Source organism: Trichosurus vulpecula, chromosome 5 (genome assembly GCF_011100635.1).
Source record: "Trichosurus vulpecula isolate mTriVul1 chromosome 5, mTriVul1.pri, whole genome shotgun sequence".
Taxonomy (NCBI): Eukaryota; Metazoa; Chordata; class Mammalia; order Diprotodontia; family Phalangeridae; genus Trichosurus; species Trichosurus vulpecula.
In genome coordinates, this window is record NC_050577.1 from 268,847,497 (window position 1) to 268,863,898 (window position 16,402).

Genomic DNA, 16,402 nt, shown 5'->3' on the forward strand with positions numbered 1-16,402 from the left:
TGTATATATACATATATGTGTGTATATATATATATATATATACATATATATATATATATAAATAGACAGTGTGCACAGGATGAGTTGAATATGAAGGGATGATATCTAAAAAATAAAATTAAGATATGAGAAAGGAATGTACTAGGAGAAGGAGAAAGAGAGAGGTATCATAGGGGAAATTATCTCACATAAAAGAGGCAAGTAAAAGCTTTTACAGTGGAAGGCAAGATAGGGGAGGGGAAAGGGAATGAGTGAACCTTACTCTCATAGGATTTGGCTTAAGGAGGGAATAACATACACACTCAATTGAGTATCTTACCCTACATGAAAGTAGGGAGGAAGGGGATAAGAGAAGGGGGAATGATAGAAGAGAGGGTAGATTGAAGAAAGGGGGTAATCAGAAGCAAATACTTTTGAAGAGGGACAGGGTCAAAAGAGAGAATAGAATAAATGGGGACAGGATAGGATGGAGGCAAATATAGTTAGTCTTTCACAATATGAGTATTATGGAAATGTTTTTCATGACTACACATGTGTAACCTATATTGAATTGTTTGCCTTCTCAATGAGGATAGGTTGAGAGGGAGGAAGGGAGAAAATTTGGAACTTAAAGTTTTAAAAACAAATGCTAAAAATTGTTTTACATGCAAGTGGGAAATAAGATATACAGGCAATGGGATATAGACATCTATCTTTCTGTATAGGAAAATAAAAGGGGAAGGGAATAAAAGAAATGGGAGCTTGATAGAAAGGGGGGGAAGATTAGGGGAAGGGGTAATCAGAATGCACCCTATCTTGGGGTGGGGGAAGGGAGAGATGGGGAGAAAATTCGGAGCTCAAAATCTTGTGGAAGTGAATGTTGAAAACAAAAATAAATTAATTAATAAAAATATTTTTAAAAAAGAAAAGAAAATATGAAGGTCATATATTAAAGGGAAAATAAACTAATATCAGAAGAATTAAATGGCAAATAATTTGCTTTTCATAGACTTGAAACAAATTCTGTAATTTGCTGTTTCACATGAGCAATTTAATCATAGGTTATGTGGGTTAAGAGTGTATGGACAAATTTAAATCTTAAGGTCAGTCATTTTCAGGGGTATAACTTAAAACAAAAAAAAAAAAGAAAATTCACATTTTAACCAAATAAAATAATCAACAGGAATTTATTAAGCTCTTCCTACTGCTAAGTACTATGCTATGCTACATACTGGGAGATACATAAAAAGGCAAAAATAGTCCTTTGCCCTCAAAAAGCTTATATTCCAATGGATGGAATCACCAAAAAATAATGAGAGCCTTATTACACTTACGCAGTACTTTAGAATTTACAAAGAACTTTACTTACATACATCTCATTTGTTCCCTACAGCTCACAAAATAGGTAAGGCATACTATCTCCATTTCACAGATGAATAAAACTGAGGCTTAGAGAAGTCACCAGGGTCACACAATAAAATTAATAACTAACAAAGCCAAGACTTGAACTTGCTTATAAATTAGCCCAAGAGTCCAAAGAAATACTTTTCAGTGAGAAAAAATCTGACCTTGAAAACTTCTGTGTTTAAAAAGAGCTTTTGTTATGTCCTGTTGTCATCATTGTTTCTTTGCAACCACGTAGATGGGTGGGCATAGAAGAGACTCTGGGTCCTTGAATGATGTCAGAGAAGGCAAGTTCTAACAAGTCTTACCAATCCAGAAAGGCTTTAAAGTATGGACCTTGTCACAGCGTTTTGGCACAGGACATTTTGAGAGGGCATAATTGAGGGAAGTTAAGATACTTGCTCAAAGTCACAGATTGGAAACTATACTTAACAAAGTATAGCAGGACTTAGAACAAACTTCTTGCTCTCTCTGTAAGCTTAGTTTACTTCTTATTATAATAGATATGATTTTACAACTAGAAATCTTTCATTCACTTTTATGTTTGTGTCAAAACACCTCCAATTTTTGCAACACCTCTCTAGAAAATGTCCTCCTGACAGCCCCTTTTACTTCGTTGTTCCTTAGGCTATAGATGATGGGGTTTAACATTGGAGTGATGACTGTGTAGGACAGTGATACCATCTTCTTACTCTCAGGGGATTGGGTGGACTTTGGCCTCAGATAAGTTAGGCTTGCAGTCCCATAAAAGAGGGATACCACAATTAAATGGGAAGAACAAGTAGAGAAGGCCTTCTGGCGGCCAGTGGCAGAGGGCATTTTCAGGATGGTTGTGATAATATGGGTGTAGGAAACCAAGATAAGGGAGAAGGGGAACATGATGAAGAGGAGGGTAGAGGCCAATGCCTGCATCTCATACATGGTTGTGTCCTGAGAGACCAGCTTCAAAACAGGTGGCCCATCACAAAAGAAGTGGTCCACATCATTTTGTCCACAGAATGGAAGGGCCATCATCCAAGCTGTTTGCAGCATAGAGACAGGGACACCAGACAGCCAAGACCCTATTGCCATTAAGTTGCACAGGCCTCGGTTCATGATGAGTGTGTATCGGAGAGGGTTACAGATGGCCACATAACGATCATATGCCATCATGGAGAGGAGAAAGCACTCAGAGCTGCCAAAGAAGAAGAAGAAATACATCTGTGTACCACAGCCTATGAAGGAGATGCTTTTTGTTGTAGATACCAAGTCCACCAGCATCTTGGGTACCATAACCAAAGTGAAGCAGACTTCTAAGAGCGATAGGTTACGGAGGAAGAAGTACATGGGAGTTTGAAGAGCAGGGTCCACACTAGTTACTGTGATAATGAGGAAGTTGCCCACCAAAGTGACTGAATAAATGATCAGAAACAGAATAAAGAGGCAAACTTGTGTTTCTGGATTGTTGGTGAAGCCCAAAAGGTAAAACTCAGTGATTCTGGTCTGATTCTCACAAGTCATTTCTCAGTCTTGTCTCACATAGATGCCCAGAGTTCACACTTCTTTCTCATGCTCCCTAGTGGCAACTAGGATGTGTGGTGGATAGAGCACTGGGAGTCAAGAAGACCTGAATTCAAATTTGACCTTAGACATTTACTAGTTTTGTGGACCTAGGAATCTCTGCCTCGATTTCTTCAACTGTAAAATGGTGATAGTAATAGTACCTACTCTCCAAGGTTGTTATAAGGATAAAATGATATAACATCTGCAAAACGTTTAACACAGTGCTTCGCATGGAGTAGAAATTTAATAAATGCTTGTTTCTTTCTTTCATGGTGTATTAAAAACAAAACATATGAACAGAAAGGGAAAAAAGAGAGAATCATTTCTGCTCCCAGTTCACAGCCACACTATACTGCATCTCCGAGGAGTTAGTAGAACTGTTTGGAAAACGTTTGGTCCAAGAATAATGAACAAATAGGAAAACCGCAAATATGATGACCACAGAAAGAGCTCTTCCCCTCTCACTGGTGAACTGCCATTCTCACTTATCAGAAACTTGAAACTTGCAAAAATAAGAAAAAGAAAGCTGGTTAGACAGAAATTCATTACAATGCATTCGGTTAGAATTTTCCCAGGTGTGCAGGATGCATTAAAGACACTATTCTAGCAAAATGAGCAAAAATGCCCTTAGGATCCAGAGGTGGAAGTGATTTGAGAGGTAACATAGTTCAAAAAACGGTGACTTACCCAAGGTCATATGGCAGGTGCTATGTGTGGTAGCAGAATCAAAATGTCTGACTTCAAATCCAATCCTCTTTCAAACTCATCATCTCATCCTTACAGTTTTTGCATTATATTATAAAGATCATGAAGGAAGGAAATTACTTATTCAGAATGAGATACCTGAAATAGTTTAAGTGGTAAATGCCAACTAAGTGCTGGTTGGTGGATATCTCTCCCTTATTCTTTCCATCACAAAGGTATTAATTTTCGTCAAGTTGCCCTGTAGTCTTTTTCTTTAAACATGGGAAAAAGTCTGGATTTTTTTGTTCCAATAAATGATTTCATTGATGTAACATATTTGTAGCTAGATTACTTTGTCTACCAAAGCTTTCTGTAGGCCCACCTTCTAAATGGGATGTTTTCCTTTAACTAAACCCAAAACCCACTGTGTTCTTCTATCATACAAAGACAGTGGTCAATCCCATGAAGTTTAAAGAATTCCAACTAACTATAATATTCCTTTTGAGTGGGTCACAGAAAAGGTTTTTTTTAACTATTTAACTTTAATCACCATTGGATCAATATATTTCATTGTGAAATGTGGCTTTATATGCCATGCAAAGAAAAATTAGTGTGAGTGCTTCCTTTATAGTCAAAATTTTTGCAAGATTTTTCTGTCTCAAAATGCAGAAACAGAAAACCCTGAGAACCTATGCCTAAATACCCAAAGTGTACTTCAACAGTTATGAGATGATAGACCTATTAGTGGGATAGGAAGTACTTCTTCTTATTATTTCATTGTGCCCCACAGAAGTATCTCAGTCACATCTAATCTGTCCATCAGTTGGTTTTACACAACATTAATGTCAATATCAGTTTACTACCACAGGTAACCACAAACAAAATCAACCAAGCAGAGTTCCTGTGGCCTCTGGTCCTACACCACTGCCAGCACTCCAAAAGTCTTGGGAAGCGTCATTGGCAGTAGCAGAGGTAGACTAGCATGGTGTAATGTAATAAGTACTGGGATACATATCAGAAGGCCTAAACCATGTGACCCTTGTGACTTTGTTTGATTGCTGTTCAAGCTTTACCAAACTCCAGCCCTGGAGCACTCCATATCCATCTCTTTCACTTAAATGCTGCTGAACACAACTGGAGAGTTACTTAACCATACCATAGACATTACAAATTTCTACAATCTGATCCTCACTAGCAAATTAGTCTTTTTATTCCTCCCTATCTTGTTCTCTATCTCACTCTCCCCACCCCTATGACTACTACCTACTCATCTGAGGACCTTCGGTTATATTTTTACCAAGAAAACTGAAGTCGTTACCTGTGAGCTCTCCTCCTTCCTCATCGTTTTGCAGTCCTTTGGTATCATCCCCTACAGTTTCATCTTTTATTCCAGTCTCTGATGAAGAGCATGCCCTTCTCCTTGCCAAGGCCAACCTTTACCACACTCTTCCTCTATCCCATTTACTCGTCTACCTTCATATAGCTGTAGTAGAATTTTTAAGAGATCCAAGAGGTTCATCACTTACCCAACAGGGTTCTTGAGGTTGGGGTCCCATAATTGCAAGATGCACGACAATCTTCCCCAAGCATGAGACTCCTAATATACAGTTTTTTAGGGCAGGATTCATGAACTAAATGTTATTAAAAGCCACACTGTGTGAAACAAAGTAAAGAAAGGTGGTTATACCAAAAGAATAGTATACTTGTTGGAGAAAAATGTATATTCTTAGCTATAGGAGGCAGACAAAGGAGTTGAGTGTATTGATCTCACATAAATCAAAGAAATCTTCCTGTTGAGCCAGACAGGAAGAACTTTCCTGGGATTCTGGAATCTTCCACCTTTAGTAGCTAAGTCTTTTGGTTCCCATAAGAGGTTAGAATGAGACCCTGAAGGACACTGACTTCTACAGCTGTGTCCCTCAGCTCACTTAGAATAAAGTAGATAAAGGCAGTATCTGGGGTTTATCTGGCGGGATCTTTGTCTTCTTCTCCCACACCCTCAAGTGGAAAGCAGTACTTGAGGTGAACTTTGAAGTAAACCAGGGAGTCTAAGAGGCCAAGGTGAGGAGGGATAATATTTAAGGCAACAGGAATAATATGCAAAGGCACAGGGATAGGAGATCAATCAATCATTAGGCCTTTATTAAGCATTCATTATTTGCATTTTAATAGTTCTAAGTGTGTGACTCTCTTTTTAGTGACCGGTTATAGGTTCTCTTGAACTGCCAGTTCAGATCTTCTGGGATTACCATTGTGAATTGCTATATGCCAGACGGTACTATTGCAAATACAAAGGCAAAAATGGAAATTATCTTCTCAAGAATTTTTTTTATTTTATCAGGGAAACAACGTGTACATAAGCAATATATTAAGAACAGATGTAACAAGATAATGTCACAATGAACAAAATACAGAGGCCAGGAAACTTTCAGGTATACAGTAGCAATACATTTAAGCAAAGCCAAGAAGTCAAAATATTAAATATGCTAAATTCCCGTAATCTGAATGCTACCCATCTTTTGAAATAAAATAAAAACAAAATCCCTCTTCTACAAGAAAGAAATCTTTTATCTGAAGTCTGGATATTAAAGCATTTTATCAATTGTCTTTCTTTCCTAGCTGATTTGTTCTATGAAAAGAATAAAAGCCATTTTGCGAGTAATTCCTATTAAATACATAAACTATTTAAAAACAGATTTTAATCTCATTAAATGACAGTAAGATACTCCTTTCAAAGATGATAAAATGAGAGCCTACTTAAACCCAGAATATAGCAATCCATCAATGAATACGAATGTGAATATGATTCACAAGTGGAAGGTATGTAATCTTTTATAAAGTAAGTAGTATTTCAAAAATCAACAAAATTGTTTTTAGTTCTGCTCTACAATTGGTGACAAGTAAAATTATTCTAACAAAGTAAATAGGATTCCTACTGGATAAACTAAAGGAATTGTCCTTGAAAACATGTTATCTTTTATGCTGAAGAACACAAAAGGCCCCAGATCTCTTTAGACCAGCTCAAATAATCACAATATTCTCTATAGGAGACTGTAGATTTTGAAACCGGTCTTCAAAGTGACTGAGGTCTTCTTTTTTAACTTTTCTTTTTAATACTATAGTTTAAAGTGTATCTGATGAGTTGTTTCCATCATATACTTATATATTGTGTAAAATACTAGAAGCTGAAATTTCCAAAAATTCAAAATTTATTTTATCAAGCAACAGTTTTAAAAGCTCAAGGCAATTATTAAACTATCTTATAAATGCCAAATATAACAATGTGAAACAAATTACTAATATAGTTTCAAACTATGCCAGCTTTAAACTTTTTTATGAAGAAAAGTATTTGAAATGAACAAAAGCAGGCTTTTTCTGTAATCACAGAAAAATATTATAATGAATTCTAGATTAAAAGGCATAATGACTGAATAATTAATAGTGCTAAATTATTAAAGTACTTTGCTAATGTTCAGAAAAGATCAAGGTTAAGTGACTTACTCAGGGTCACCTAGCTAGTAAGATGGGTTTCAAACCTAGTTCTTACTAACTCCTAACCCAACACTTGATCCATATACTATACTGCCTCTATATGAAAGATATTATATATAGGATATCAACCTAACCTATGTATTTATTAAAATTTCCTACACACTAAACTACCTTATATTTCAATTTCAAGCATGAAACTTCTGTTCTTTTGGCAGAATAAGATAATCTAGTTTCTAAGTGGCTAGATGGTACAATGGATAGAGCACCAGACCCGGAGTCAAGAAGACTCATCTTTCTGAGTTCAAATCTGGCCTCAGACACTTACCAGCTATGTAACCCTGGACAATTCACTTAACCTTGTTTGCCTCAGTTTCCTCCTCTGTAAAATGAGCTGGAGAAGGAAATGTCAAACCAATCCAATATCTTTCCCAAGAAGACCCCAAATGGGGTCACAGACAGTTAGATATGACTGAAAAGTGACTGACCAACAACAATTCTCTCCCTACCCTGTAACTCACATGCTATTCTACGTTCGACACATTTTAAAGGACGAATTTTAAAAATAAGGTAAATACATCTTTCTCACTATTAAAACAAGATTTGAGTTTTGATCTTATTTTCCTCTTCTCTAAAGACTTCAGGTAAATATTTGTGCTATACTATTTTATACTTCTTTATTATTTGATTGGCAATTGGAGTATTAAGGAAGGGAGACTTAGGAAACACAGACATTATAAAGAAACATCTGGATTCACTTTACCAGATTAAAAGTTAATATGAACCATGATTATATTATTGGATCAGATGAGCAGTGAAGAAATAAAAGCAGAAACAAATTGAGAAATATTTGCTGAAATTGGGGTCATTTTATTACATATCCATGACCTACCTTAAATGTACTCAGGCTCTAAAAGGCTCCTGTTCTGATTCATTAAGCATATTTAAGGGCTTGTGTGACCTTAGGGAAATGGTCCCTTGGCCGTTAGAGAGGACTGACACCAATTAAACCCCTCCTTAATTCTTGGAAATGAATAGAGAAATTTGCTTAAGGCCCCCAGGTCTTTCATTATTTGAGTTTTAGTAGTTCTAAGTGTGTGACTCTGTCTCTTTAGTGACCGGTTGTAGGTTCTCTTGAACAGCCAGTTCAGATCTTCTGGGATTACTACTATGAATTGCTATAATCACAAACACAAAGAGCACAAATGTCAAGCTTGGCTAATCAAGATATGCTTTGTGGTATAATTTAGGCCAGGTGATGAAAACCTGCTCCTTGTTCTCTGAATGTTTCTGGGTTATCATGATATTAGAGAATATTAAATTCGTATGATTATTACACATAACGACACAATTGTGGTCCTTAAAACTGACTTTTGGTTCTTGGAATGTTCAATCCAACAATGGAATAGCCAGCTCTTTAAGAGAATGTCTAGGCATCCTACAAACTTCCAGAGAGCAAGGAACAAATTTTCACCAAGGATATATCTATATAGTATGAATATATGGAAATAGCTGGCATGAATAATCCCCAAATTCAAAATACCTAAAAATGTGATCATTTTGTAAGCCCTGACACTTGTAAAATATTGTGCTTCTTTCTTAACTCTATACATTCTAAATGAGTACAGTTTTGTGAAAAAGAGTAATGATGATAATAAGCTAGAATGCTACATATTTTTGAAACAAATATAAACCAAAGTGTACTATGATCCTTTTTGCTTTTCAATACTATATGGCAAAACCCCAAAGCTAAAAGTATCTGCATCATGGCAAAAGTACAGTCAGTACTATTTTCTGAGAGTTCAGAAAATTGTCCTATACAATAATGAAATACATAACTGTACTGCAGTGTCCATTCTTCTTCCATTACAATTCATTCTAAATAGCAACTGTTTTATGATCCAAGTCTGGTTTTCAAATTTTATGTTACATATAGTGCATCAAAAGAACATGATATCCTCATAAATATATTTTGTAATGCCTAAAGTTGGTGTGGGAGTCGGGGGTTGTTGTTGTTGTGTTTGTCCTTCATTTTCAAAGAGGACCATGAAATCAGGGAAATGATGCCATGACTTGCAGTTGACTTTGATTTGAGTGGGGGTGGGTAGGGAGAGGGGAATGAAACACCTGACCCTGGAACTTTTTCTTCCAGACTTGTGGCATGGGGTCCTTGTAGTCTAAAGCAAGTCTTGGCAAACTACAAAATCTAAAGCCCATACTTAGCTCACAGGCTATGCAAAAAGGGTCATGGTTGACTATGGTCTAAGATAAAGCATCGTGCAATGACAATTATAGCTTATCTAAAATCTTACTTTTATAAGATCACCAACAGTTGGTAGCTGCCAGCAAAGAGCTTTGAAGGATATGTACTTCAATGAGCTACTCTTATTTAGTGTCAATAATCCATTGATTAAAAAGACAAGCACAGATTCAAAGGAAATATAAGATACCTTACCGCCCCTTTACAGAGAGATGCTGGTGTAAAATACATTTTAATGTATTGATTTTGTTGTTGTTTAGTCATGTCTCACTCTTTGTGACCACATTTGGTGTTTTCTTGGCAAAGATATGGAATACTTTGACATTTCCTTCTCCAGCTCATTTAACATATAAGGAAGCACATGCTCCTAATGCATTGATTAGTTTGGCTGAATTTCTTTTTTTCTTCCTTTTTATTTTATGCTTCTTTTAAAATTACTTGTTATAAGGTATTTCTTTCTAGAGGGCAAAGGAAAAGGATACAGGGGCAGCTGGGTGGCTCAGTGAATGGAGCACCAGGCCTGGAGTCAGGAAGACCCTAATTCAAACATGAACTCAAACATTTAGTAGCTGTATTATCCTGGACAAATCATTTAACTGCTTTTTGCCTCAGTTTCCACATCTACAAAATGGGGATAATAACACTTCCCAGAGTTGTGAGGATCAAATGAGATATTTGTAAAGCACTTAAGATAGTACCTGGCATGTAGTAAGTATATAGTGCTATGTAAGTAAATAGCACTAGATATTATCATCACCATTATATGGTATATTACATTTAAAAAATAATATATAAATCAATAAGAATAGAAGTACTATATACTCCAGGTAGTCAAGCCTATCTGGTATCTATATGGTTTTGCATTTATCTATATCTATGTTTTATACATAGACATATTTTTTCTCCCCCATTAAAAATGTAAGCTCCTTAAGGGAAGAATGTTTTGCTTTTACCTTTTTATCCCCAACACCTAGCACAGTATCTAGCAAAAAGTCATTGCTTCATAAGTGTTTTACTGAATGTACAAAAGATAAAAATAAAACAGTAGTCAAGTAGTGAGGGCAAGGTATGCCAGGCAGCCAGCCACTGGTATTTTCATGCTGTCAGGAGATGGGAAGGAAGTGATCATAATGGAAATGTTCTAATATTTAGTCTTTGCCTCTAAGAATCCCTGGCTTCCTTTAAATTTCAGACACCACCTTGAGCAAGGGGCCTTTTCTGGTCCCCCAGACGATAGCACCTTCCTCTCTAATGCAGTTACTATGTTCTTGTTTCACATTTGTCTTGTCTATATCCATTTATACATTCTGTCTTTCCCATTAGAGTGTAAGCTTTTGGAGGACAACGACTGGTTTTGCTTTTTTCTTTATTTCCCCAGTACTTAGTATACATAGTAAATAATAAATATTCATGATTGACATCCCCTGCCCTCAGGGAACTTATATTCTAAAGAAGGAGATATTCAACTGTGCATACAAATAATTAAATACAAAGTATATACAATGTAATCTTAAGGCATATTATAACAACTGACAAAATCAAGAACCACCTCTAGAAAGAGGTGGAAATTGAGTTGAATCTTGAAGGTTCAAAATGTTCTAAGAAGCAGAGGTAAGAAGATTATTCCCAACATCTAGGGTAGCCTATATAGAGAATTGAAGTGGGAAGTGGGATGTTAAGTATGCTGAAGAGCAACTAGACACATTAAGCTGAAACAAAGAACATGGGAGAACCTCACTATGAAGACATTCAAATGCCAATCAGAGGAGTTTGAAGATAAGAGGCAGCCACTGAAGTTTCTTGTGCAAGGGAAGGAAATCGTTTATTATATGTTTCTGGAATCTATGTAAAGGGTGGATTGTGGAAAGGGAAGCCTGGATAAAGGAAGATAGATTAGGAGACTATTGCAATAGTCCAGGCAAGAGGTGATAAGGGTCCGACAGGCATGATAGACATGAACAAAGATAAGGGGACGTATTTGCAAGATTTTGTGAAGATAGAAGTCACAAGAGCCTTTGAGGATACCCATGCATAGGGGCTGGGACATGAATGGTAATCCTGCAAAGGAGATTGAGTGGGATCATTTAGACCTGGGAAATAGAATATCCAAATGAAGGGGGTAACCACTGTCAAATGCTTCAGATAGGTCAAGAAGGAAGAGTAATAAGAAAAAGACAGGATATAGCATTAAAAAGATCATTAATGACCTTTGAGACAGCAGATATTATAGAGACATAGGAATGAAAGCCAGATTGCAGAGGAATGAGAGTGAATGGAAGATGAGAAAGCAAAAATAGTGTCTGTAGATAGTCTTTTCTAGTAGTTTGGCTGGAAAACATCCTTGAGGAATTGTTTAAGTGGAGTATTTCTTGGTTCTTCACCTTCTAAGTGAATGATGGGAGAGATTTGAGTATGTTTGGAAGCTGAAGGTAAGAAGTAATGAAAAATTATGGGAAAGGGCTGGAGGGATGAGATAAGACTAGAAAAGTAATTATGTGCCCACTGCCCATTTAATTATATTAATCTCTGATCAGGATGAATCATTTTTATATGTACACACCAATCTTTAAGAAATCATTATTGTTTATTATTAGTACAACTTTAATTGAAATAGAAGCAGTCACCATCAAGAGGAATAAATTTTACAAGTTACAAATAAGGCACAGTGGGAATGATTAACAAAGGTATAATCTAAAACTTTTGGGGAAAGAAGCACCTATGAGTTTAAGATTTAACCCTGCCCAGGTGTTAGTCCTATAGATAACTAGAAAGGAAGATTAATCACTTCTTAAATTTCTCTCTGGGAAAACAAAAGAATGGCTTCATACATTTGGGGATTTCTGTTTTGTTTGTTTCAGGGTGAACATTCACTTAAAACTGTTTATAGTAAGCTAACAAAATCCTGTCTTAGAATAACAAGAGTGAAATTTTTCCTAGTTTGATAGTGGAACAAGCTAATGCTGCAAATAAGTATAATGCTACATGGTAAATATATTGGAAGTAAAATAAATGAAGTTGACTACTTTGCTATTATTTTTTTATCCAGACCAATATTTTTCTTAAATGTAGAGAACTCCATGGTGTACAGATTCTGGTCTTTAAAATCAAGAAGTGAGGTAATATAGAGTAATAAGAGAAGAACTTTAAGGGAAACCCACACTTGATATATATGACATGGATGAAGGACCAGCAAAAGAGGTCAAGAAGGAATGGTTGGATGGGTAGGAGGAAAGACAAGTGTACTTCATTTACCAAAGTGGTAGATGAGCAGATTCTCCTAGACATAGTATAACTGAATTTAGTAAAGAATTTGAGTATAAAAATGCTATTCCTTAAAGGAGGAGAAATGTGGACCAAGTGATAATGTAGATAAATTGATTTTGGATCTGGGTGGACAAATGGACCCAAAGAATAATGACTAATGGCTGACTAATAAGAAAAAGTAATTTTGTGAAGCACAAGGAATTTGAAAAGACCCTGTTCTGTGAAACATTTTTATCAGTGGATGAAGGTGTATAAGATATACTTATCAACATTTCAAATTATATAGAACTAGGAGACAGATACATGTTGAATGACAGAATAGAAAAAAATGAAACATAGTCTGGATCATGGGATAAGTCTAATAAGATAAAATCTGGGAGGAAAAAATGAAAAGTCCTCTATTTGGATTCAAAGTATCAATTGTACCAACATAAGCTAGAGAAGGCACATTAATTCATGGTAAAAAGTTATGGATGATTTAAAGGAAGTTTCCTCAACATGAGTTCCACAGTTTGATATGTCAGTTAAAAAAAAAAGAACTAGTGGAACTTTAAGGTATATTCACAAAGATGTGGAATTCAGAATGAAGGCAGTGACAGGCACATTACACTCCTCTCTCAATGGACCACTTTGAAATATTGAGTTATTATAGGGTACTGCATTTTGGGAAGGAAATTGATCAGCATATTCAGAAGAGGATGATTAGTTTAGTGAAAGGGCTGGAAACAATATCATTTGAGGATCTGTTGAAGAAATTGAGGATCTCCAGCCTAGAGAAAAGGAGCTTTAAGGGAAAAATGACAACTGGCTTAAAATATTTGAAAGTCTATCATATAGAAGAGGGATTTGATGCTTTACACCACAGGGAAGAACTAGGAACACTTTTGAAACTCTAAAGAAAGAGAATGGGGGCAGCTAGGTGGCTCAGTGAGTAGAGCACTGTCCTTGGAGTCAGCAGGACCTGAGTTCAAATTCGGACTCAGACACATGACATACTTAACTAGCTGTGTGACCTTGGGCAAGTCACTTAACCCCAATTGCTTGCCTCCCCACCTCCAAAAAAAAAAAGAAATAGATTTCATCTCAATGAAAAGATAAATGCCACGTAATTAGAGCTAGCTGAAAGTGAAGTGGCCTTAGAGGTTAGGCAGCCAGGGAGCACAATGGATAGATCATTTGATCTGGGCATAAAGAAGACCTGAGTTCAAATGTTACCTTAAACATTTAGTAGTTGAAGCTTGCCCAGTAACCCCAGACAAGTTAACTTCAGTTTTCTCATCTGTGAGTGGTATGAAATAAGATTGGAAAAGTAGGCTGAAGCCAGAAAGTAGAGGGTCTTAAATCTCAGGCTACGGATGTTCATTTTGTCCTCAAGGCAACGGGGAGCCATTGAAGGTTTTTAAGCAGGAGAACAACATGGCTAGACCACAAGGTAAGGAGGCTGCATGAAGGACGATATGCTGAAGGAATAGAATGCTGAAGGTTCTCAAGAAAGGCTGAGGAAATGCCAGAGAAAGGAGATAGAATGGACAAGAGAAGGAAGAGCGAAAAAGCAATGTCTCCCTAGGACAGATCCAGGGATACCTATCCACTCAAAACAAGCTGTTGAAAACTCAAGAGCAACTCACTCAAAAGAAATTGCTGACATTAAACAACAGAACAATTCCTAAAACAGAGATGAAACTTCTTTTTGTAAATACTTCCATGGCTATTGTCATCAGTTTTTCTGTAAATGTTTAGCATTCAAGCTGATCTCATGACTTTTCCTCTGGATAAAAAATAAAAAGCCAACAAGCACAATAAGTATTTGGTTCATTCAGCAAAAATAAACAACTATGTCATATTTATTCTATAATTGTCTCTTGACATCAAATGTCTCTTGACATTTTTGCACCAATGCCAAGGTTCAGTGTTCTTACAATCTCAGCAATAAAAACTGTGCTTGGTCATCTGTCTTGGCATCATTCTATGCTATCGTCTTTTAAGACTTAGTTTGGTTTATATGATGGAGCAATCACGGACTTTTGATACAAAAGCAAGGTGACATTGAACACATGTTACAAATATTATTTGTTACTCTAATTAAAAAAAAAGTTTTCATTAGTTTTGACAAATATGTGCTTTTTGGAGGCAATTGAAGTTAAGAGGCTTGCCCAGGGTCACACATCTAGATGGTGTCTGAGGCTGAATTTGAACTTAAATCCTCCTGACTCCAGGGCTAGTACTCTATCTACTGCACCACTTAGCTTCCTCCCAAATAAATTATTTAAAGCATCCTTTATAACAGAGAAAATCATTTAAGCAAAAACATTTGAACCATTCCACACCCGTAGCCCCAGACTCTCTACTGAGAGAAGTAGGCTTCATTTTTTTTTTAATTTCTGGGAATATAAGCTTGTTGGATTGGATTGAGAAAAGACTAGTCTTTGAAATTAATTGGAATTCAGATTGTTTTAGTGTCATTTGCACTTACAGCATACACACTCTCATTGTGTACATCATCGTTCCTTCCTTCCCATTGCCTCAGTTAACCTAAGTTTGAATCTTTATGATGGTTCCTGACTCACTCCACCACTGCCCCATCTGTAGTAAAGCAAAAAATGAAACAAAACAATGGGGGTAATGTTTTTCAGCAAGTTTTCAGTAAAAGAGAGCATGACTTTTTGTGGTGGCTAAGAATTAGAAATCAAAGGGATGCCCATCAATTGGGCAATGGCTAAACAAGCTATGGTATATGACTATAATGGAATATTATTATGCCATAAGAAATGGTATGCAGGATGACTTCAGTGAAGTGAACAGAACCAGGAGAACGTTGTACACAGTAACAGCAATATTGTTCAGTGAAGAACTGTTAATGACTTACTTATTCTCAGCAAAACAATGATCCAAGATAATCCTGAAGGATTAATGATGAAACATACTATCTGTGTCCAGAGAGGAACTGATATTGATTGAATATAGACTGAGGCATGCTATTTTTCATCTTCTTCCATTTTTTCTTTTATATGAGTCTTTGTGTACAAAATGACTAATATGGAAATGTTTTACATATATAACGTATATATGATTGCTTACCTTCTCAGGGAGGAGGGAGAGGAGAGAGGGAAGGAAAGAGAGAGGGAGGGAAGGAGGGAGGGATAGAACCTGAAACTCAAAACTTTAAATAAAAATGTTTTAAAAATTGGAAAAAAGAAGTAAATAAAAGAGAGAATGAACACCTACCACATTATCTTATTCATGGAAGACAGGCCATGTCTCGGTGACATACTTAATTCAATTCAAAACATGTGTCAAACCCTTCTAAGACACTATGCCAGAAACACAGAGTATAAAGAATGAAGATACCAAGGTCCTTGCCTTCAAAGAGTTTAAAATATAATAGATAAATATGGCATGAACCCAAATTGAAAATAGAATGTAGTGATATAAAGAGATCCAGACAAAAATGGATTAGGTAGATTTGGGTAGGGAAAATTATTTTCAGTTGATAAAATCTATCATGGAAGACATCATGTAAGAGATAACAACTGAGTTGGGCCTAGAGAGAAGAAAAAGAATTCAACAGGCAAAGATGCTGAATGTATTTTAGATTCCAATGAGACATCTAGGTACAGCATAAAATTGGAAAAAAAAGACTGGAGCTCAGGAGAAAGACTGAGGTTGCTTGTAGATATGTGTTTTAGGTATGTTTACTTATATATGTATGCATGTCATCTAGCAAAGAGTATAATTGAAGCCATCGGAGTTGAGAGATAAAGAGGGGAGGGCAGAGGACAG

At 36.2% G+C, this 16,402-nt stretch overlaps 1 protein-coding gene across 1 annotated transcript; it reads right to left on the reverse strand.

The window, feature by feature from the left end:
- Positions 1–1,932: 1,932 nt before the first annotated feature.
- Positions 1,933–2,883, reverse strand: LOC118852362 (olfactory receptor 10A7). The gene has a single exon (XM_036762084.1). The coding sequence runs from the start codon at positions 2,881–2,883 to the stop codon at positions 1,933–1,935; it is 951 nt and encodes a 316-aa protein (XP_036617979.1).
- Between the last annotated feature and the right edge of the window lie 13,519 nt (positions 2,884–16,402).